At 43.2% G+C, this 23,963-nt stretch overlaps 1 protein-coding gene across 6 annotated transcripts in view; it reads right to left on the reverse strand.

Moving 5' to 3' along the window:
* Positions 1-16,411, reverse strand: part of RCL1 (RNA terminal phosphate cyclase like 1) — a 60,372-nt gene extending 43,961 nt beyond the window's left edge. For 2 of the 6 annotated variants that reach the window (XR_008713548.1, XM_055578165.1), the window contains exon 1: positions 15,982-16,411. Coding sequence is in view for 4 of the 6 variants with exons in the window: in XM_055578165.1 (XP_055434140.1) it covers positions 15,982-16,399 (418 nt within the window). In the remaining 2 variants the exon portion in view is untranslated. Of the gene's footprint in view, positions 1-10,127; positions 10,147-15,981 lie in introns of those variants that run through there. The other 4 variants (XM_055578166.1, XM_055578163.1, XM_055578164.1 and 1 more) reach the window with 4 other exon arrangements.
* Positions 16,412-23,963: the final 7,552 nt, after the last annotated feature.

Consider the following 23,963-nt stretch of genomic DNA (forward strand, 5'->3'; position numbering starts at 1 on the left):
GTTACTTCCTGCATCACACTGGGTTCTTCACAGGACCTGGGTGAGCACACTGGCTAAGGAATCTGAAGCAGTTGAGAAGCACTGACTAGCATTCGTATGTTTTGCTGTTGCTGTTGTTCAGTCGCTAAGTAGCGTCCAACTCTTTTGCAACCCTATGGACTTGGCCCACTGGGCTCCTCTGTTCATGGGATATCCCAGGCAAGAGTAATAGAGTGAGTTGTCATTTCCTTCTCCAGGGGGATCTTCCCAACCCAGGAATCGAACTCGTGTCCCTTACATCTCCTGCACTGGCAGGCAGATTCTTTACCACTGAGCCACCTAGGAAGCCCATATGTATGTTTAGTAGAACTATTAAAAACAAGTCAGTTTTTGTATTCCACCAAAAAATAGGAACTCTACCAGCAATCTAATGGGATATTAATTTCAGCAGCATAACACCCATTTGTTCTGATCTCAGGAGTGTGTGCCAAATGAGAGAAAGAACAGAAAGCAAGAAAGAGTTTTAAAGTCAAACTCTTACTTGCTGCAGAATACCCTTCAATCTCAGAGACAGTAAAAGGTCACTGCCTCTGTCATTCAACAAAGTGCCCTTTCTCCCTTCCTCTATCATCTTATTGATCTAGAACTTTCTAACAGTTAAGTTTTTAATTTTATTACAAGGTACCTGAATATACAGTATTATTGTCACTTTTTTAATGCATGAAAAAGATTAGAAGAAAAAAACACCAAATGTTAATAAATAGGTTTCTCTTCACAGTAGCATTTTATATGAATTTTTATTGTTTAAATTTTAATGTTTAAATTTGCTTCAGTTACTTTTATGAATAAATTGTTATCAAAGCTGTTGAGTTTGGCAGAAAACAAAATTCTGTAAAGCAATTATCCTTCAATAAAAAAATTAATTAAAAAAATACAAAAGCTGGGTTATTCTCTAAAACGTGAGGGGGTAGATTGTAAATGTGAAAATATGAAAAGACAGAGAGAAGAATCAGAAGTATATGTTCTCTGTTCTCCTGAATTGATATTATATACATACAACCCACTCCAGTATTCTTGCCTGGAAAATCCCATAGACGGAGGAGCCTGCTGGGCTACAGCCCATGGGGTCACAAAGAATGACTGAGTGACTTCACTTCTTCTTTCTTTCACATACACACACACATATGGAGCTTTAGCTTCAACATCCCTCCCATGAACGGAAACAGGAAGACCAAGTCTTCTATACTGAAGGCATGGTGACTGCCTGATGCTTTCAGGCAGATCCTGCTGCTGCTGCTAAGTCGCGTCCGACTCTGTGTGACCCCATAGACAGCAGCCCACCAGGCTCCCCAGTCCCTGGGATTCTCCAGGCAAGAATACTGGAGTGGGTTGCCATTTCCTTCTCCAATGCATGAAAGTGAAAAGTGAAAGTGAAGTCGCTCCGTGTCCGACTCTTAGCGACCCCATGGACTGCAGCCTACCAGGCTCCTCCGTCCACGGGATTTTCCAGGCAAGAGTACTGCAGTGGGCTGTCACTGCCTTCTTCGTCAGGCAGTTCCTACTCCTCTAATAAACTAGCAGAGTTTGAGAGCACAGACCTTAACAGTAACCTAAACTGATCCCAAAGGGTGAGCAGATCAACGAAGCAATTCCCATCCACCTGTTGTTACTTAACGCTGTCCCATAACTCCTGTCACAGCAGATTCTGCAATCTGTACAAAGAGCACTAGGCTAGAAGTCAGAGAAGCTCCCTTAAGTCCTGAAATAAGGCATAATGGCTAATAACAGAAGCTGTGTGTTAATGCTTACATTATATTAATCCTCGTAACCTCTAAGCAGGAAGTGCTTCCAGTTTTACAGAAGGCTAAGGCCCAACTGGCAGAGTGAAGACTTGAACCCAAGTCTGCCCTTCTCTATAGAGTCCATGCTTCAAACCAAACCAGGGCTGGGTTTGCCTCACTCAGTTTAATCTCTCAAAGCTAACCTCCTCCTCTAGAAAATCATACTACCTTTCAATTGATTTACTGAAGGTCCTGCGGATGACTTAATGAGTCCCCAGTCAACATTTATCTTTAATGAAATTAGAACAGAATAAACACTATCAGTTACATAGTAAGGGTGCTGTTCATGAAATTTTAGTCTCAGTTCAATACATACTTGTATATGTATTGGGTTACATAGAAGTAGCACCACGAAAGTTGAAAGGTTAAGTCAGCTACAAAATTGAAGTACATATTATTTCTATGGTCTTTTATGTAGAATACTGTATGTTTTAATGTAGGCAGGATGTATTAATGCCATGCCACTGTCTACCTATGTTTATAGAAAATGCGAGGTATTCTGCACAAAAAAAGAAAACTTGGCTTGCTCAAGTTTTCAGGCTGCCTAAATGGGTGAGACAAACAAGCATTTATGAATAAAGTCCAAGATTATAAACCCCATAGCTTTTATAAATTAGTAAAGAAAACAAAGCAAAAAATTACTTTGAAAGTAGGGGTTTTTTTTTTGCAATCCACAGGGGCCCTTGAGCATGAACACAGTTTAAAATGTCCAGCAGAGGAACACAAGTAGGAAGAAAATGAGCACTTATGAAGACCTCCAGACAAAAACCATCCCCAGGTCACAGTAAACAGGTGCTTTAGAAGCCATACCTCAAAGAACCAATGCAGAGCTAGTTCCTGAATCCTAGTAACAGTGAAGATACAGCTCCATCACCTGGTACGAAAAAGATCTCAAGTTCGCCTAATAATAGTCAGACTGAAGCCTCAAACTTCGTTAAAACAAGATGTGTAGGATTCCCTGCCACCTCACTTCTTCAAGACTGCTCCTAGGAGTACAGAATTTCAGATATCTAGCATTAGGGAGGAAGTTCCCCCCAAAAGCACAATTTTACTAGATGGTTTAAGAATACATAACTAGGTTACACAGCTATAAGGAGAATCAACATGAAAGCCACAATGGTCAGGAGACTGGCTACAACTAGGGACATGGAAGGGAGAGGTCAATGAAGGTGTGCACAATGCTCTCTTCCTTGACCTGGATGGCATCACACGGATGCTCATTTTATAATCCTATGAGAACTACTTTTATGTTTTATGAATTTTTCATGTTATTATACTTCACACTTTCAACAAAATTGTCCCATTTAAGACCTTTAATTTCAGGATTCCTTAAGTACTACCTCCCATACATAATGACCTCCCTTCCCTAGACCCCCAAAGAAGGGAGTTCATCATTTCTTTAAAGGGACTGGTAACTTCTAGAAGACTTCAGTTCAGTTCAGTTCAGTTGCTCAGTCACATCCGACTCTGCGACCCCATGAACTGCAGCACGCCAGGCCTCCCTGTCCATCACCAACTCCCGGAGTTCACTCAGACTCACGTCCATCGAGTCAGTGATGCCATCCAGCCGTCTCATCCTCTGTCATCCCCTTCTCCTCCTGCCCCCAATCCCTCCCACCATCAGAGTCTTTTCCAATGAGTCAACTCTTCGCATGAGGTGGCCAAAGTACTGGAGTTTCAGCTTTAGCATCATTCCTTCCAAAGAAATCCCAGGGCTGATCTCCTTCAGAATGGACTGGTTGGATCTCCTTGCAGTCCAAGGGACTCTCAAGAGTCTTGTCCAACACCACAGTTCAAAAGCATCAATTCTTCGGCACTCAGCTTTCTTCAAAGTCCAACTCTCACATCCATACATGAGGACTTAGTGGCACTCAATATTGGCACTAAGCCTCACCCATTCCTCACCAAAGGCAAAAAGCCATTTCTTAAAGGAGGGGACTGAAAAAAGGAATACAATCCAAAGATCTACCCTTTAAAAACAAGGAGCAAATCTCAAGAAACAGATTCAACTTAAAAGTATTGTAATGACTCAAATAAATTATGACACATCTATATACCAGAATACTCAGCAGCTATCAAATTAGTGAGATTTTTCATACACTGATATGAATCATCTCTATAGTATATTGACTGGGAAAAAAGTAAGATGCAAATGGCCTTTGTCTGAGAAAGGAAACAGTACCTATTTGCTTATTTATGGAAAGAAAAAACGAGTCCTGAAAAGAAACACAACAAACCAACAACACTGGTTGCTTCACACGGAAGGAAGATTGAGAAAGAAACAGACAGACTTCGTAAACCGCTTTTTGTTTGTTTTGAATTTCATGTCATGTGTACACATTTTTAAAAAATACATAAAAATTAAATTGAAAAAAAAAAAACAAATAAAGGTACTGTAACACAATTTAAAGAACCAATAAACACTGCTCTCATTAAATAGCCTATGAAAGGTCTTTATAATACAACACAGCCATCATTTCTTAAATAACTGCTTAATTACAAAAGAAAATGTTCACACTATTTTGAGGAAAACAAATTTTAAGTAATATATACAGTGTGATTACAATTCCGTCAGAGACAGAACTAAAAGAAAAGACAGCAAACTATTAACACATGAAATTAGGACTTACTATTTTCAACATTTAATTCAAAAAAGGTAGAAATTACAAATATATACCCAAGTCTCAGAATAAATTAAAGGATGTTCACTCACTTGGAAATAATATATATATAAAGCATTTACATATTTTATATAATTATGCAGAATGTGACAAATAATAAGTTATTTGACCTTAAACACATCCCATCTTTCCTAAATTATAAATCATGTGAGTTCATTTCAGTGGCTCAGTCATGTCTGACTCTTTGCAGTCCCGTGGACTACAGCACACCAGGCTTCGCTGTCCATCATCAACTCCCAGAGCTTGCTCAAACTCGTGTCCATCAAGTCAGTGATGACATCCAACCATCTCATCCTCTGTCATCCCCTTCTCCTCCTGCCTTCAATCTTTCCCAGCATCAGGGTCTTTTAAAATGAATCAGGTCTTCGCATCAGGTAGCCAAAGTATTGGAGTTTCAGCTTCAGCATCAGTCCTTCCATTGAATATTCAGGACTGATTTCCTTCAGGATGGACTGGCTGGATATCCTTGCAGTCCAAGGGACTCTCAAGAGTCTTCTTCAACACCACAGTTCAAAAGCATCAATACTTCAGTGCTCAGCTTTCTTTATAGTCCAACTCTCACAACCATACATGACCACTGGAAAAACCATAGCTTTGACTAGATGGACCTTTGTTGGCAAAGTAATGTCTCAGCTTTTTAATAAGCTGTCTAGGTTGGTCATAACTTTCCTTCCATGGAGCAAGTATCTTGTAATTTCATGGCTGCAGTCACCATCTGCAGTGCTTTTGGAGCCCAAAAAAATAAAATCTGTCACTGTTTCCACTGTTTCCCCATCTATTTGCCATCAAGTGATGGAGCCAGATGCCATGATCTTCATTTTTGAATGTTGAGTTCTAAGCCAACTTTTTCACTCTCCTCTTTCACTTTCATCAGGAGGCTCTTTAGTTCCTCTTCACTTTCTGCCAAAAGGGTGGTGTCATCTGCATATCTGAGGTTATTGATATTTCTCCCAGCAGTCTTGATTCCAGCTTGTGCTTCATCTAGCCTGCCATTTCGCATGATGTACTCTGCATAGAAGTTAAATAAGCAGGGTGACAATATACAGCCTTGCCATACTCCTTTTCCGATTTTGAACCAGTCTGTTGTTCCATGTCCAGTTCTAACTGTTGCTTCTTGACCTGCATACAGATTTCTCAGGAGGCAGGTCAGGTGGTCTGGTATTCCCATCTCTTTCAGAATTTTCCACAGTTAGTTGTGATCCACACAAAGGCTTTGGCATAGTCAATAAAGCAGAAAGAGATGTTTTTCTGAAACTCTTTTTTTCTATGATCCAGTGGATGTTGGCAATTCGATGTCTGATTCCTCTGCCTTTTTTAAAACCAGCTTGAACATCTGGAAGTTCATGGTTCACGTACTGTTGAAGCCTGGCTTGGAGAATTTTGAGCATTACCTTGCTAGTGTGTGAGAACCCAATTTATAAATCTTTCTGTGGCCTTTTAAGGAAATCTTTGCTTTCACCAAGCTCATGAAGATGTTCTCCTTGAACTTCTATTTTCATGTGGAAACCACTACATCTGATAAATTTATTCTTCATGGTTTTTGAAACAGTTTACTGAGAGATGGACGTTCAATTTTGTCAGGTGTCTTTTCAGTAGCAGTTAAGTTGGTTATGTGATTTTTTTCCCCCTCATTTTTGTGTTTAACCTTACATTTAATTATGTTATACTTTTCCATGTGTTTTATCTGCAGCCAATTCTTGAGATGTACCCTTCCTAATCATACTGGATAGTTTAAAAATTTGTTATGATCTATTTTTTAAAGATTTATTTAGGGCTTTTCATTTGGCCTCATTAAATGAGGTTATTTTGTAATTTAATTTTTTTGTGTGTGGTGCTCTTAAGTACCCTACAACTGAAGTCATCTCTGCTGCTGCTGAGTCACTTCAGTTATGTCCGACTCTGTGCGACCCCATAGACAGCAGCCCACCAGGCTCTCCCGTCCCTGGGATTCTCCAGGCAAGAACAATGGAGTGGGTTGCCATTTCCTTCTCCAATGCATGAAAGTGAAAAGTGAAAGTGAAAAGTGAAGTCGCGCAGTCGTGTCCGACTCCTAGCGACCCCATGGACTGCAGCCTACCAGGCTCCTCCGTCCATGGGATTTTCCAGGCAAAAGTACTGGAGTGGGGTGCCATTGCCTTCTCCAGAAGTCATCTCTATACATTCTTTTTTGTTCTTTGGAATGTGTAAAATAATAAGAATTATTTTTCATTGAATATTGGGGGAAATTTTCTAGCAACTTCAGTGCTCTTTTCTATTTATTACTTGGTGAATTTTTGCATTCCTTTTGTTTTGGTTTTATCTTTGGGTGTCTTTAAAAATTTCATTTTATCTATTTTGATTTGTTATCTTTTTACATAACTATGTCAATTCCAAATGTATCAGTAAATAATAGAGAATAGTCTACCACAAATGTTCTTGATCTTTTACATTAATTACGTGTTTTATTTTATTAATTCATACTTTCTTTCCTTTTACAAATGAATGAGTCTATTGATTTGTTTTGTATTTTTTTTAATGAATTAACTTGATGTCTTTTGCTATTTTCCATTTTGTTTATCTCTTCCTTTAAAATATTTTCATTTCGTTTTTGGCTTGTAAATTTGTTCCATTTCTAAATATCTCAGTTCATTGTTCTGTTGTTTTTCTTCTTAATTACCAAAGTGTTTAGACTGGTAAATTTTTCTTTGGTAGGCTCCCATATATTTTGATAAAATTGATATGTCTCTTAATGTTCTTCTCCCAACAACACAAGAGACAACTCTACACATTGACATCACCAGATGGTCAATACTGAAATCAGATTGGTTATATTCTTTGCAGCCAAAGGTGGAGAATCTCTATACACTTAGCAAAAACAAGTCAAGGAACTGACTGTGGCTCAGACCATGAACTCCTTATTGCAAAATTCAGACTTAAATTGAAGAAAATAGGGAAAACCACTAGACCATTCAGGTATGACATAAATTAGATCCCTTACAATTATACAGTGGAAGTGACAAATAGATTCAAGGGATTAAGTCTGATAGAGTGCCTGAAGAACTATGGACAGAGGTTCATGACATTGTACAGGAGGCGGTGATCAAAACCATCACCAAGAAGAGGAAATGCAAAAAGGCAAAATGGTTGTCTGAGGAGGCCTTCCACATAGCTAAGAAAAGAAGGGAAGCAAAAGGCAAAAGGAGGAAAGGAAAGATATATCTATCTGAATGCAGAGTTCTAAAGAATAGCAAGGAGAGATAAGAAAACCTTCCTAAGTGATCAGTACAAAGAAATAGATGAAAACAACAGAACAGGAAAGACTAGAGATCTCTTCAAGAAAATTAGAGATACCAAGGGAACTTTTCATGCAAAGATGGGTTCAATAAAGGACAGAAATGGTAGGGACCTAACAGAAGCAGAAGATATTCAGAAGAGGTGGTAAGAATATACAGAAGAACTATACAAAAAAAGATCTTCATGACCCAGATAATCACAATGGTGTGATCACTCACCTAGAGCCAGACATCCTGGAATGTGAAGTCAAGTGGGCCTTCAGAAGCATCACTACGAACAAAGCTAGTGGAGGTGATGGAATTCCAGTTGAGCTATTTCAAGTACTAAAAGATGATGCTATGAAAGTGCTGCACTCAATATGCCAGCAAATTTGGAAAACTCAGCAGTGGTCATAGGACTAGAAAAGGTCAGTTTTCATTCCAATCCCAAAGAAAGGCAATGCCAAAGAATGCTGAAACTCGCACAATTGCACTCATCTCAAATGCTAGCAAAGTAATGCTCAAAATTCTCCAAGCCAGGCTTCAGCAGTATGTGAACAGTGAACTTCCAGATGTTCAAGCTGGTTTTAGAAAAGGCAGAGGAACCAGAAATCAAATTGTCAACATCTGCTGGATCATGGAAAAAGCACGAGTTTCAGAAAAATATCTCTTTCTGCTTTATTGACTATGCCAAAGCCTTTGACTGTGTGGATCACAACCAACTGTGGAAAATTCTGAAAGAGATGGGAATACCCGACCACCTGATCTGTATGGATGTGAGAGTTTGACCATAAAGAAGACTGAGCTCAGAAGAATGGATGCTTTCAAATTATGGTGCTGGCGAAGACTCTTGAGAGTCCCCTGGACTTCAAGGAAATCAAACCAGTCAATTCTAAAGGAAATCAACCCTGAATATTCACTGGAAGGACTGATGCTGAAACTGAAGGTCCACTACTTTGGCCACCTGATGCAAAGAGCCAACTCATTGCAAAAGACCCTGATACTGGGAAAGACTGAGGGCAGAAGGAGAAGGAAGCAACAGAGGATGAGATGGTTGGATGACATCATTGACTTAATGAACATGAATCTGAGCAAACTTCAGGAGATAGTGAAGGACAGGGGAGCCTGGTGTGCTGCCGTCCATGGGGTCACAAGGAGTCAGACACGACTGAGGGACTGAACAACAAAAATCATGAGAGTGTGGTACTGACAAAGGGACAGACATAAAGGTCAGTGAAACAGAACAGAGAACCCAGAAAGAGACCCACACAAATATGCCCAATATTTTTTTAACAAAGTGATTTGTTAAAAAGGGATTAAATGGAAGATAGCCATTTGTACAAATGGTGCTAGAGCAGTTGGACATTCATAAGCAAAAAAATGAACACTGACCTAAGTTTTAAACTTCATACAAAAATTAACTTAAATATAAAATGTAAAACTATAAAACTTACAGGAAAAAAAAAGAAGAAAATATTCAGGTCTAGGGCTAGGCAAACAGTTCTTAAACTTTTCACCAAAGGTACACGCAGTAAAAGAAAAATTTGATAAATTCTATTTCATTAAAACTTTCCCTCTGCAAAAGACCATGTTACAGTATAAAAAGGCAAGCTGTAGAGTGAGATAAAATACTAGGAACTAGGAAACCACATATTTGACAAAGGACTAGAATATGTAAAGATCTCTCAAACTTAACAGAAAAAAAAAATCCTAGTAGAAAATGGCAAAAGACATGAAATGTTGTTCAATATCATTAGCCATTCAGTTCAGTTCAGTCGCTCAGTCGTGTCCGACTCTTTGCGACTCTATGAATTGCAGCACACCAGGCCTCCCTGTCCATCACCAACTCCCGGAGTTCACCCAAACTCATGTGCGTCGAGTCGGTGCATCGAGTGCATCGAGTCGGTGATGCCATCCAGCCATCTCATCCTCTGTTGTCCCCTTCTCCTCCTGCCCCCAACCCCTCCCAGCATCAGGGTCATTAGTCATTAGGAATGTGCAAATTAAACTACAAGACAGCACTACACATTAATCAGAATGGCTCCAGTTAAAAATAGTGACACCAAATGCTGGCAAGAATGTAAAGAAACTAAATCATTCCTTCAATACTGGTAGGAATACGAAATCTACACTTATCATTAGTATAGTGGCCAGGCATCCCCCGATTCCAGTTACTTATCAACAACTTTGAGTCCCAGACCATACTGAAATAAAGTATAGGTACATCCTGTGGTATAATAAGAAATATAGTTAGTCTTTGTTCCCAGCACAGACCTCCTAAAAACAAAACAAAACAAAAAAAACAACCTTGGATGTTTCAGAATGACAGGGGTCTACTTTAAAAGCTATTCATACAGAGTCCCTTTTGAGCACACCTGAGTTTATGCTGCTGTGGTGACTTAGGGTAGAGCCCCAAGACAGCCTCAGGATGGGGCTGGTCACCTGAAAAACCAAAAGATTAGACGGTTAGAACTTTCAATCCTACTGACTTCTACGGGGGGTTGTGTGATGTTGAGGTGGGCCTGGAGATCAAACCCTGCTAAAAATTCTTGAACAAGGAGAGAACTTCACGTTAGTTTAAAACAAAACAAAAAAATCCACATTCTGGGAGAATAACAAACCCCCACTGTTCCACAGGGATGGAAGCTCCTACTTCAGGACTCTTCTGGACCTACCCTATGTATCTCTTCATCTGACTACTCATCTTTATCTTTTATATCCTTTATTATAAACTGGTAAATGCAAATAAATATTTCCCTGAGCTTCATGAGACATAATTTTAGCAAATTATTAGACCTCAGGAGGGAGTTTGGGAACCCCCGAATTATAACTGGTTGCTACGAAGTATAAATGGTCTGGGCTTGTGACTGAGATTTGAGATTAAGTCCTTAACCTGTGGGATTTGATGCTATCACCACCGAGGTAGTTCACAATTGAGTTAAATTTGTAGCACACCCAGTGAATGTCCCGGAGAAGGCAACGGCAACCCACTCCAATACTCTTGCCTGGAAAATCCCATGGACGGAGGAGCCTGGTAGGCTGCAGTCCATGGGCTCACACAGAGTCAGACACGACTGAAGCAACTTAGCACCGGCAGCAGTGAATGTCCACTGGGAACTGGACAACTACCTGGTATGGAAAGGAAACCCCACACATCTGGTGTCAGAAGTATTGAGAGCAGAGAAGAAAAATAATTTGCCCTTACAATCCTTTTACAAAATCCAATTCATGAACACCCAGATTTATCCCCAAAACAATGTATCAGTTTGCCAAAAGACATTTTACCTTTAAGGACCTCCATGTGGCATGTTTCCTCAGCACATTTTAAAGGATTCTTTTTATTAAAATTTCACTTACCCCTCCTTTTTCAGAAACTCATCTGGTTAAGCCACGTGCAGCACTCCCCGAGGACCAAATAACTCCTCTCTCCAGTTTCACAGCAAACATGTGACCTACTCAGGGACATGGGTAGCAGCAATCCCATGTCCTAAGTGCTAAATCAGGACTCTTACCCAAGTCCATCATTTCTGTATTCCCACTTTTAAAAAATCATCATTCTTGTGAATTCTTTCCATATGGACCTCACCTTTACCCAGAAAAAGTTAATTCAACTGAACCCTGCAGCATACAGCCCTCATGAAATCCAGAAACCGAAGCACTTTGGACAGCTGCTTTATAATCTGAGGAACACTCAAGTCCACCAAGCAGTTGGTTGGGAGAATAGGTCTTGCCGACTGGAGCTGGCTGCCATCTGCTTCTGGCTCTGTTATTGACTGGATATTTAACTTCACCAGCTATCTTACTTAACCATGTTTTGCCTTTTTACCTTTAGTAAAACAGCAACAGAAGAATATTTATTTCCTCCTCACTGATGGAAAGACTCTAATGAGGCAATATAATCGTTCATGTTCCTCAAAAGTGAAGTAAATATTACACATTGTAGCTGCATAATCAATAAAAACTATTCCAGGATCTTCTTTCTTTGGGATTCAAATTCTTCTCATCGTTTACAATTCCTCGTTCAGAGGAGACAAAAATATTCTATTTAAGAGATTAACAAATCCAGCTGAAACCACAATTTCAGCTGTGTCTCATCCCCTTCTGAATCTGTTTGCAGTTTTCTTGGTACCTCATGCTGCTATTCCCAGTCATTACAGATATGAAGAAAAGAAAAAGCTTAACAATTATATTCAGTTGTTGCTGTTGTTTAGTCACTAACTGTGTCTGATTCTTCTGGGACCCCACAAACTGTAGCCTGCCAAGCTTCTCTGTCCATGGAATTTCCCAGGCAAGAACACTAGAGTGGGTTGCCATTCCTTTCTTCAGCTCTTCCTTACCCAGGGATTGAACCCACATCTCCTGCATTGGCAGGTGGACTGTTTACCACTGAGCCACCTGGGACACCCAGTTAAGTCTGGTAGAGCAGGGTTTTCCAACAGCAGCACTGGTATTTTGCACAGAATAGTTCTTTGTGTGGGGAGGTGTCCAGTGCACTGTAGGATGTTTAGGAGCATCCCTGGGCTCTACCCACTAGGTGCCAGGAGCAGCCTCTCAGTTGTGACAACCAAAAATGTCTCCAAACACTGCCAAATATCCCTGGGGAGCAAAACTGCTCCTGCCTAAGAACCACTACATTATACATATAACACACAAATATTTGGAAGCCATCACCTAAAAGGAAACCTTTAGACTGAAAAGAAAACAGAGAAGGTACAATTAAATATTTGAAAATTTTCCATATAGAAGCAGGAACAGATTTTGAATGCCAGACAAGGGAACTATATCAGTGAACAGAAGTTACAAAAAATAAAACCAGCTAATATTTACTCTTCTTACACACCAGGGTCTGCTGAGCGCACTTTCAAGCACTATTTCATTTAACTCTCACATGACCCTCTGAAGTTGTAGTAATGGCCTCACTTTACAGATGAAAAAAACTGAGGCTCAGGAGCTCCAATAGCTAATAGCAAAAGCAGAACCCTATTTTAAACAGAGATCTAAATGAGCCCAAGCTCTCAACTCCCAACCTACCATGACCATGACAAATGAACAGTTTATTCATCATCTTTGTGTGCTCAGTCATGTCCGACTCTTTGCAACCCCATGTATTGTAGTCTGCCATGCTTCTCTGTTCATGTAATTTCCCACTAGAGTGGGTTGTCATTTCCTACTCCAGGGGATCATCCCAACCCAAGGAGAGAACCCACATCTCTTCCGTCTCTTACATTGGCAGGCAGATTCTTTACCACTGTGCCACCTCGGAGGATATACACCTCCACAAAATAAAGAAAATGAAGAACTTTTTGACTTAAAAGCTGTTTCTTTCAGCAACAATTCCCAAAGCCACCATCTCAGTCCTATCCGGTCAGATCAGAAGATCCAGAGAGTCTTCATCATAACCTCTAGGCACGCCGTTGCTCTAACTCTGAGGAGCCCCATTACAACTTCCTACCTCAAGTTACTCAGGATACTCACTCTCTCAGCTCTTCCTCAGAAAGCTCCTTGAGAATGGAGCAATGAGCTTCTCATGTTTACACCTCCACAAAGCTATGCTCGACCTGGGGCTCAATGAACCTTTTATGAATCACTATTCCAGAGATGCCACCTCCACTCTCCAAAGCTCACACCAGAGGAGATATTTAAGTAAGCACCTTCAGGAGATATAATTCGTGCACTTGAGCTGCAAAATTTTATTGGAGATGATTAGTTTTTTCCAACTCTCAGAATCTAAGTCAGGAAGAGTCAGAAAGGGACAGATGACAGATAAGACATTTGTTGGCTACATCTCCATTGAAGCTACTACAGACTCATATGACTATGATCACATCATGTGTTGGGGCAACATGTATTTATATGTGTGTATGTATATACACTTACATATGAATGTATGACATATATATATATATATCTATATCTATGAATGCATGTATATACGTATATCTTAGTTCTCTCCTTAGAAATTAAGTACATGTCTACAGAATTTCTGAGGCCTTGAATCTAGCCAAGAAGGTCTAAATTAAGGGTCTCTTTTTACCCCCTAGTATATTAATAAGGTAAGGCAAATAAGGCTATACAGAGTGCTCCTCATATAATACCAGCACTTCTGCTAACCAGTAATACCGTCCCCAGGTACCAGAGTCTGGTATCTTTTCAGGAAAATGCCAAGTGCTCAAGCTCCATTCATGTGTGTGGCAGTGAAAAGATACTCACAAACAGTGCAGGAGGGAGAAAGGGAAACATCACTAAATTATATCTCATGGGCACAATATTTCCATTAGAAATCCCAGGTCTACAGGCTAATGTATGAATGTGTGCTCAGTCACTCAGTCTTGCCTGACTCTTTGTGACCCTATGGACTGTAGCCTGCCTGGCTCCTCTGTCCGTGGGATTCTCCAGGCAAGAATACTGGAGTCAGTTGCCATTTTCTCCTCCAGAGAATCTTCCCCACCCAAGGACTGAACCCACGTCTCCTGATTTGGCAGGCAGATTCTTTACCACTGAGCCACCATTCTTTACCACTGAGTACTTTAAATAGAAGCTAAAGTACTTCTATTTAAAAATGCTATCCCCAGTGTTCCTAGAACCCTGTCTTCACACCACATCCAGGTAGCTATGAGTTCTCTAGGCTAATATATGGAGAAGGCAATGGCACCCCACTCCAGTACTCTTGCCTGGAAAATCCCATGGACAGAGGAGCCTGGTAAGCTGCAGTCCATGGGGTCGCTAAGAGTCGGACACGACTGAGTGACTTCACTTTTACTTTTCACTTTCCTGCATTGGAGAAGGAAATGGCAACCCACTCCAGTGTTCTTGCCTGAAGAATCCCAGGGATGGGGGAGCCTGGTGGGCTGCCGTCTATGGGGTCGCACAGAGTCGGACACAACCGACTTGACTTAGCAACTTAGCAGCAGCAGGCTAATATAGGGGGCTAATGGGAGAGTTGATAGGGAATGCCAGAGTAGAGCCATCAAGCAATTGCTTCACCCAAGAGTCAGACTCAAAATTAAGGTTAAGAAATGTTGAGAGGAAGAGCACCTGGCAAAAACCATGCTAGCGGTCCCTCAACTTCTTCAGGACAGTGAGGGCACTAATAATCATGTACCAACAGAAGCCTTTCTCACTGTCACCAGGTTCCCCTCCGTGGTACAGGGGTTCATCTGGTTCTTTCCTTACGAACCTTCTATCTCCATCAATGACATGACATTTCCCCTTATGTGCAACCAATCACCCTTCAAGAGAAGCAGAAACATCCAGAAAATGCATTCAGAAAGATGATGAAATCGGCTGGCCACCGAGTATAGGAACCAGTGCAAAATCAAACACACCAACAGGGCCTAGAAAGCTCCCAGGACCAACCACAAACCCTCTTCTCCTTCAACATGCAGAGAGGTTTTCTTTTTTTCTTGAAGTGATTTTTCCAATTTGGAATAACCAGACAGAAGCTTTTAAATATATGAGTCTTATGCCGGGGGACCAGTTGAAATTCGGACACTGTTAACCTGACATGGGTTTAAATGGGGCCGTATTTTTCACCTATTCACCTTGTAGGGCAATAAGAGAGCTCTGAAGCCTATAGTTTAGCACTTGTCACCAACCCTTTACTAAAGTCAAGGCAATTAGGCCCATGACTGTTAAAAATTTATCTCAAAGCTTCTGTCCTGCACAAACCAATCACAGTCACGGCTGAAAATAAACACAGAATTTTAAAAAATTCTTTAATCCACACGCAAGGAGATGTGTGAGGGCGGCCGAGAAATCATGGCGACACGGACAGCCGGTGGCGACCAAGGGGACATCTGCTTCTGAGACCGGTTTTGGGACAGGGGACAATACCAACCAGTGGTACTTCGCTCTCTCCACATCTCTCTCCGTCTTTTCATCTGCCCATTCACCACATGTCGGTCCAACAAACTGTTTCTCTCTTTTGAGAGGTTAATAGCGAGAGCAAGAGAGACTCAAGATAAACGAGGGGGCGATGCCTGGGATATGTTGCAACACGTAGTGCTGGAAAACGTGTAGCTGTTTACTACCAGCGCCTGGGAGACGCGGAGCGCCGCGCGCACCAAAGCTCAGTACTCGGGGCGCGACCCCGCCTCCCCACAACCTCAGGCGCGTTCTGGTGTGGGGGCGACGCACTGCGAGCCCCCTACGCGCCCACGGAACCTGGAGGCTCCCTGCCTCCCGGACCCCAGGGCAAGAGCGCGGTCGCCCCTCGGGCCCTGCGCCCACCTTGCGAGCTGCGCGCCCCGGAGTTACCTCGGAGGCCGGGGTTGTCATCTCTGGCCCGAATCTTTCGGATTTTGACTGGGCGCCCGCTCAGAGTGGACAGGACCAGACGCTGGCGCAAGAAGTTGCAGCCTGAGTAGCTGAGGGAGTGCGCCTGGCTCGCCATGTGCACGCCCTCCGCAAAGCTGCGGGCAGTAGGGACGAGGCGACTTCGGATGGGCGAGGGGGTCGCGGTACTGGCAGTAGCGGCGACAGCGGCAGGGGCGGCCTGGGTTCCCTCCTGCAGCCCCCGGCGCGTCCACGTGGTTTGGAACAGGAAGAGAGAGAGACGAGACACCGGGTCAGAGGGGAGTGAGGCGGAGCCGGTGACCGCCTCTCCACCTACCCGCCCTGCTGGAGGCAGTCCCCCGCACCGGGCCATGCCGCTATTGGCCGGAGGAGAATCAGGGCGGTGTCCGTGCCGCGCCGCTATAGGCCTTCACTGAGGCTGGGCGGTGCCCAGGCCGAGCTACCATTGGCCTGCGTTGGAGTTGGGCGGCGCCCGGGCCCCGGCAACAGCTCTCGGCTGGAGGAGCTTTGGGGCTGGGGGTGGATTGCGGAGAGGCCTGGGAGCGGACGCTCTGTAACACACCCTCCCTGCCAGTTTCTTCGGGTCTTTCCCCCGTAGGGGTAAGGGGAGTGAACAGCAGGTCTGGTACTTAGGCCCACCACTAACGGCAATCTCTGGGATGTGGATGGTATAATCTCCCCCCGCTTTTTCTTAATAGAAAAGAAAACAGGATTGGCGCGCTTTACCCTGTTGGCAGACAGTGCTGAGCACGCAGCCAGTTTTATCCCCTCGCTCCCCTCTGTGACCCTGCGAGGTAGTGTCATTCCTTCCCTACACTTGGGGAAGACACCAGCAACACTGCGAGACTGGCAGTAGCACCATGCCCAGGAACCGAAGTCTTCAGATACCAGGCCATTGTTTACTAGACATGAAGCTTTGTCACTTTAACCTCAGTGGCTTCCTTTACTGTCACTGTGCTTCATGCCAAGTCACGTCCTCCCGCCTCTCATGCCTCAAAACGGGTAGCTGTAATACCTTAGACACACATACAGCTTTTCCCTCTTTCCTGTCATCTTCTAATCTTGCACACCAAAATCTTGCAAAGATTGGATTATGTCACTCTGTTGAAAAATCTTCGAAGATAACACAGTTAACTATAAAATGACTGCAGACTTGGGAGTTCAATACCATAATACGGTTGGTTTGCAGCTATTCTCGGGAAATATTACAGATCATGAGTTCCAAAACATATGAGAAAAGAGGGGCTTCTGGAAGGGGGCAGAGTTTGAGTAAGATTAAAGAAGGTGGCTAGCCTTAATGTGGGTTAAGAGTTATGAGGAACCACTGGAAGGTCTGAACTCCTATAGGCTATTAGAGGTGTTAAGTTCAGTCCCTCAGTCGAGTCTAACTCTTTGTGACTCCATGGATTACAGCACGCCAGGCTTCCCTGACCATCACCAAATTCCTGAGCTTGCTCAAACTCATGTCCATGCAGTCAGTGATGCCATCCAACCATCTCATCCTCTGTCGGCCCCTTCTCCTCCCGCCTTCAATCTTTCCCAGCATCAGAGTCTTTTCCAGTGAGTCAGTTCTTTGCATTAGGTGGCCAAAATATTGGAGTTTCAGCTTCAGCATCAGTCCTTCCGATGAATATTCAGAACTGATTTCCTCTAGGATTGACTGATTTGATCTCCTTGCTGTCCAAGAGACTTTCCAGAGTCTTCTCCAACACCAGAGTTCAAAAGCATCAATTCTTCAGTGTTCACCATTCTGTATAGTCCAACTCTCACATCCATACATGACTACTGGAAAATCATAGCTTTGACTAGATGGATCTTTGTCAGCAATGTCTCTGCTTTTTAATATGGTGTTTAGGTTCCTCATAGCTTTTATTCCAAGCAACAAGTGTCTTTTAATTTCATGGCTGCAACCACCATCTGCAGTGATTTTGGAGCCCAAGAAAATAAGCTCTCTGTTTCCACTGTTTCCCCATCTACTGCCATGAAGTAATGGGACCGGATGCCATGATCTTAGTTTTCTGAATGTTGAGCTTTAAGCCAACTTTTTCACTCTCCTCTTTCACCTTCATCAAGAGGCTTTTTAGTTCCTCTTCACTTTCTGCCATAAGGGTGGTGTCATCTGCATATCTGAGGTTATTGATATTTCTCCCTGCAACCTTGATTCCAACTTGTGCTTCATCCAGCCCAGCACTTCGCATGATGTACTCTGCATATAACTTAAATAAGCAGGGTGACAATATACAGCCTTGACGTACTACTTTCCCTGTCTGTTGTTCCATGTCCAGTTCTAACTGTTGCTTCTTGACAGCATACAGATTTCTCAGGAGGCAGTTAAGGTGGTCTGGTATTCCCATCTCTTGAAGAGTTTTCCACAGTTGACTGTGATCTACTTCTCTGACAGAACAGTTGGTAAAAGAATCCACCTGTAATGCAGGAGACCCTAGTTCGATTCCTGGGTTGGGAAGATCTGCTGGAGAAGGGATAGGCTACCCACTCCAGTATCCTTGGGCTTCCCTTGTGGCTCAGCTGGTAAAGCTGCAATGCGGGAGACCTGGGTTCGTTCCCTGTGTTGGGAAGATCCCCTGGAGAAGGGAAAGGCTACCCACTCCAGTATTCTGGCCTGAAGAATTCCATGGACCATATAGTATATGGGATCACAAAGAGTCAGACACAACTGAGCGACTTGCACTTCACTTCACACAATCAAAGGCTTTGGCATAATCAATAAAGCAGAAGTGGATGTTTTTCGGGGATTCTCTTGCTTTCTCCATGACTGAATGAATCTTGGCAATTTGATCTCTGATTCCTCTGCCTTTTCTAAATTCATCTTGAACATCTGGAAGTACACAGTTTACCTACTGTTGAAGCCTGAATTGGAGAATTTTGAACATTACTTTACTAGCATGTGAGATGAGTCCAACTGTGTGGTAGTTTGAACATTTTTTGGCGCTGCCTTTCTTTGGTATTGAAATAAAAACTGACCTTTTGCAGGTCTGTGGCCACTGCTGAGTTTTCCAAATTTGCTGGCATCTTGAGTGCAGCACTTTGACAGCATCATCTTTTAGTACTTGAAATAGCTCAACTGGAATTCCATCACCTCCACTAGCTTTGTTCGTAATGATGCTTCCTAAGGCCCACTGGTACTCTCGGCCGCTGCCCCTGACATCAGACGTGGGGTAACTCCTCTTGGCCACCGCCCTTCGGGCATGGGGTCCTCCTGATTTCTGCCCCTGACCTCGGACGTGGGGTGGCTCCTCTCGGCCGCGCTTAGTGTGCTGGTAGTCGCAGGGCCGAGAGGAGCTACCCCGCGTCCGAGGTCAGGGACGGCGGCCGAGAGGAGATACCCAGCGTCCGAGGTCAGGGGCGGAGATGAGAGGACTTACCCCGCTTCCGAGGTCTGGGGCGGTGGCCCGGAGGAGCTACCCCACGCCCCCATGCCCGAGGCCAGCGGCGGAGGCCAGGAGGAGCAACCCAGGCTAGAGGCCGGGGCGGTGGCTGGGAGGACCAACCCCAGGTCCAAGGAGCTGTGGCTGCGCGGGCACAGGAGGGCCTAGAGGAGCTATCCCACATTGAAGGTCAGGAAGGGTGGCGGTGAGGAGATACCCCTCGTCCAAGGTAAGGAGCAATGGCTGCGCTTTGCTGGAGCAGCCGTGAAGAGATAACCCACGCCCAAGGTAAGAGAAACCCAAGTAAGATGGTAGGTGTTGCAAGAGGGCATCAGAGGGCAAACACACTGAAACCATACTCACAGAAAACTAGTCAATCTAATCACACTAGGACCACAGCCTTGTCTAACTCAATGAAACTAAGCCATGCCCGGGGGCAACCCAAGATGGGCAGGTCATGGTGGAGAGATCTGACAGAATGTGGTCCACTGGAGAAGGGAATGGCAAACCACTTCAGTATTCTTGCCTTGAGAACCCCATGAACAGTATGAAAAGGCAAAATGATAGGATACTGAAAGAGAAACTCCGCAGGTCAGTAGGTGCCCAATATGCTACTGGAGATCAGTGGAGAAATAACTCCAGAAAGAATGAAGGGATGGAGCCAAAGCAAAAACAATACCCAGTTGTGGATGTGACTGGTGATAGAGGCAAGGTCCGATGCTGTAAAGAGCAATATTGCATAGGAACCTGGAATGTCAGGTCCATGAATCAAGGCAAATTGGAAGTGGTCAAACAAGAGATGGCAAGAGTGAATGTCGACATTCTAGGAATGAGCGAACTGAAATGCACTGGAGTGGGTGAATTTAACTCAGATGACCATTATATCTACTACTGCAGGCAGGAATCCCTCAGAAGAAATGGAGTAGCCATCATGGTCAACAAAAGAGTCCGAAATGCAGTACTTGAATGCAATCTCAAAAATGACAGAATGGTCTCTGTTCGTTTCCAAGGCAAACCATTCAATATCACAGTAATCCAAGTCTATGCCCCAACCAGTAACGCTGAAGAAGCTGAAGTTGAACGGTTCTATGAAGACCTACAAGACCTTTTAGAACTAACACCCAAAAGAGATGTCCTTTTCATTATAGGGGACTGGAATGCAAAAGTTGGAAGTCAAGAAACACCTGGAGTAACAGGCAAATTTGGCCTTGGAATATGGAATGGAGCAAGGCAAAGACTAATAGAGTTTTGCCAAGAAAATGCACTGGTCATAGCAAACACCCTCTTCCAACAACACAAGAGAAGACTCTATACATGGACATCACCAGATGGTCAACACCGAAATCAGATTGATTATATTCTTTGCAGCCAAAGATGGAGAAGCTCTACACAGTCAGCTCTATACAGTGGAAGTGAGAAATAGATTTAAGGGCCTAGATCTGATAGATGGAGTGCCTGATGAACTATGGAATGAGGTTCGTGACATTGTACAGGAGACAGGGACCAAGACCATCCACATGGAAAAGAAATGCAAAAAAGCAAAATGGCTGCCTGGGGAGGCCTTACAAATAGCTGTGAAAAGAAGAGAAGCAAAAAGCAAAGGAGAAAAGGAAAGATATAAGCATCTGAATGCAGAGTTCCAAAGAATAGCAAGAAGAGATAAGAAAGCCTTCTTCAGCAATCAATGCAAAGAAATAGAGGAAAACAACAGAATGGGAAAGACTAGAGATCTCTTCAAGAAATTCAGAGATACCAAAGGAACATTTCATGCAAAGATGGGCTCGATAAAGGACAGAAATGTTATGGACCTAACAGAAGCAGAAGATATTAAGAAGAGATGGCAAGGATACACAGAAGGACTGCACAAAAAAGATCTTCACGACCCAGATAATCACGATGGTGTGATCACTCATCTAGAGCCAGACATCCTGGAATGTGAAGTCAAGTGGGCCTTAGAAAGCATCACTATGAACAAAGCTAGTGGTGGTGATAGAATTCCAGTTGAGCTATTCCAAATCCTGAAAGATGATGCTGTGAAAGTGCTGCACTCAATATGCCAGCAAATTTGGAAAACTCAGCAGTGGCCACAGGACTGGAAAAGGTCAGTTTTCATTCCAATCCCAAAGAAAGGCAATGCCAAAGAATGCTCAAACTACCGCACAATTGCACTCATCTCACACGCTAGTAAAGTAATGCTCAAAATTCTCCAAGCCAGGCTTCAGAAATATGTGAACCATGAACTTCCTGATGTTCAAGCTGGTTTTAGAAAAGGCAGAGGATCCAGAGATCAAATTGCCAACATCCGCTGGATCATGGAAAAAGCAAGAAAGTTCCAGAAACACATCTCTTTCTGCTTTATTGACTATGCCAAAGCTTTTGACTGTGTGGATCACAATAAACGGTGGAAAATTCTGAAAGAAATGGGAATACCAGACCACCTGACCTGCCTCTTGAGAAATCTGTATGCAGGTCAGGAAGCAACAGTTAGAACTGGACATGGAACAACAGACTGGTTCCAAATAGGAAAAGGAGTACGTCAAGGCTGTATATTGTCACCCTGCTTATTTAACTTATATGCAGACTACATCATGAGAAACGCTGGACTGGAAGAAACACAAGCTGGAATTAAGATTACCGGGAGAAATATCAATAACCTCAGATATGCAGATGACACCACCCTTATGGCAGAAAGTGAAGAGGAACTAAAAAGCCTCTTGATGAAAGTGAAAGAGGAGAGTGAAAAAGTTGGCTTAAAGCTCAACATTCAGAAAACTAAGATCATGGCATCCGGTCCCATCACTTCATGGCAAATAGATGGGGAAACAGTGGAAACAGTGGCTGACTTTATTTTTGAGGCTCCAAAATCACTGCAGATGGTGATTGCAGTCATGAAATTAAAAGACGCTTACTCCTTGGAAGAAAAGTTATGACCAACCTAGATAGCATATTCAAAGCAGAGACATTACTTTGCCAACAAAGGTCCGTCTAGTCAAGGCTATGGTTTTTCCAGTGGTCATGTATGGATGTGAGAGTTGGACTGTGAAGAAGGCTGAGCGCCAAAGAATTGATGCTTTTGAACTGTGGTGCTGGAGAAGACTCTTGAGAGTCCCTTGGACTGCAAGGAGATCCAACCAGTCCATTCTGAAGGAGATCAGCCCTGGGATTTCTTTGGAAGGAATGATGCTAAAGCTGAAACTCCAATACTTTGGCCACTTCATGAGAAGAGTTGACTCATTGGAAAAGACTCTGATGCTGGGAGGGATTGGGGGCAGGAGGAGAAGGGGACGACAGAGGATGAGGTGGCTGGATGGCATCACTGACTCGATGGACGTGAGTCTCAGTGAACTCCAGGAGTTTGTGTTGGACAGGGAGGCCTGGCGTGCTGCGATTCATGGGGTCGCAAAGAGTCGGACACGACTGAGCGATGGATCTGATCTGATCTGAAGGCCCACTAGACTTTACATTCCAGGATGTCCAGCTCTAGGTAAGTGATCACACCATCGCAGTTATCTGGGTCATGAAGATCATTTTTGTATAGTTCTTCTGTGTATTCTTACCACCATTTCTTCATATCTTCTGCTTCTGTTAGGTCCTTTACAATTCCTGTCCTTTATTGAGCCCATCTTTGCATGAAATGTTCCCTTGGTATCTCTAAATTTTCTTGAAGAGATCTCTGTTCTTTTCCATTCTATTGTTTTCCTCCTTTTCTTTGTGTTGATCACTGAGGAAGGCTTTCTTATCTCTTCTGCTATTCTTTGGAACTTTGCATTCAAATCAGTATATCTTTCCTTTTCTCCTTTGCCGTTAGCCTCTGTTCTTTTCTCAGCCATTTATAAGGCCTCCTCAGACAACCATTTTGCCTTTTTATATTTCTTTTCTTGGGGATGGTCTTGCTCATTGCCTCCTGTACAATGTCACAAACCTCCATCCATAGTTCTCCAGGCAATCTATCAGATCTAATCTCTTGAATCTCTTTGTCACTTCCACTGTATAATCTTAAAGGATTTGATTTAGGTCATACCTGAATGGTCTAGTGATTTTCCCTACATTGTTTAAGTCTGAATTTGGCAATAGGGGGCTTCCATTGTGGCTCAGCTGGTAAAAAATCCGCCTGCAATTTGGGAGACCTGGGTTTCATCCCTGGGTTGGGAAGATCCCCTGGAGAAAGGAAAGGTTACCCTACCCATTCCAGTATTCTGGTCTGGAAAATTCCTTGGAATGTATAGTCAATGGGCTCACAAAGAGTCGGACACAATTCAGCGACTTTCACTTTCACTTTTCACTTGGCAATAAGGAGTTCATGATCTGAGCAACAGTCAGCTCCCAGTCTTGTTTTTGCTGACTGTATACAGCTTCTCCATGTTTGGCTGCAAGAATATCAGTTCAGTTCAGTCGCTCAGTCGTGTCCGACTCTTTTCGACCCCATGAATCACAGCACACCAGAGCTCCCTGTCTTTCACCAACTCCCAGAGTTCTCTCAACTCGTGTCCATTGAGTCGGTGATGCCATGCAGCCATCTCGTCCTCTGTC

This window comes from Bubalus kerabau, chromosome 4 (assembly GCF_029407905.1).
Source record: "Bubalus kerabau isolate K-KA32 ecotype Philippines breed swamp buffalo chromosome 4, PCC_UOA_SB_1v2, whole genome shotgun sequence".
In the NCBI taxonomy this organism is placed as follows: domain Eukaryota; kingdom Metazoa; phylum Chordata; class Mammalia; order Artiodactyla; family Bovidae; genus Bubalus; species Bubalus kerabau.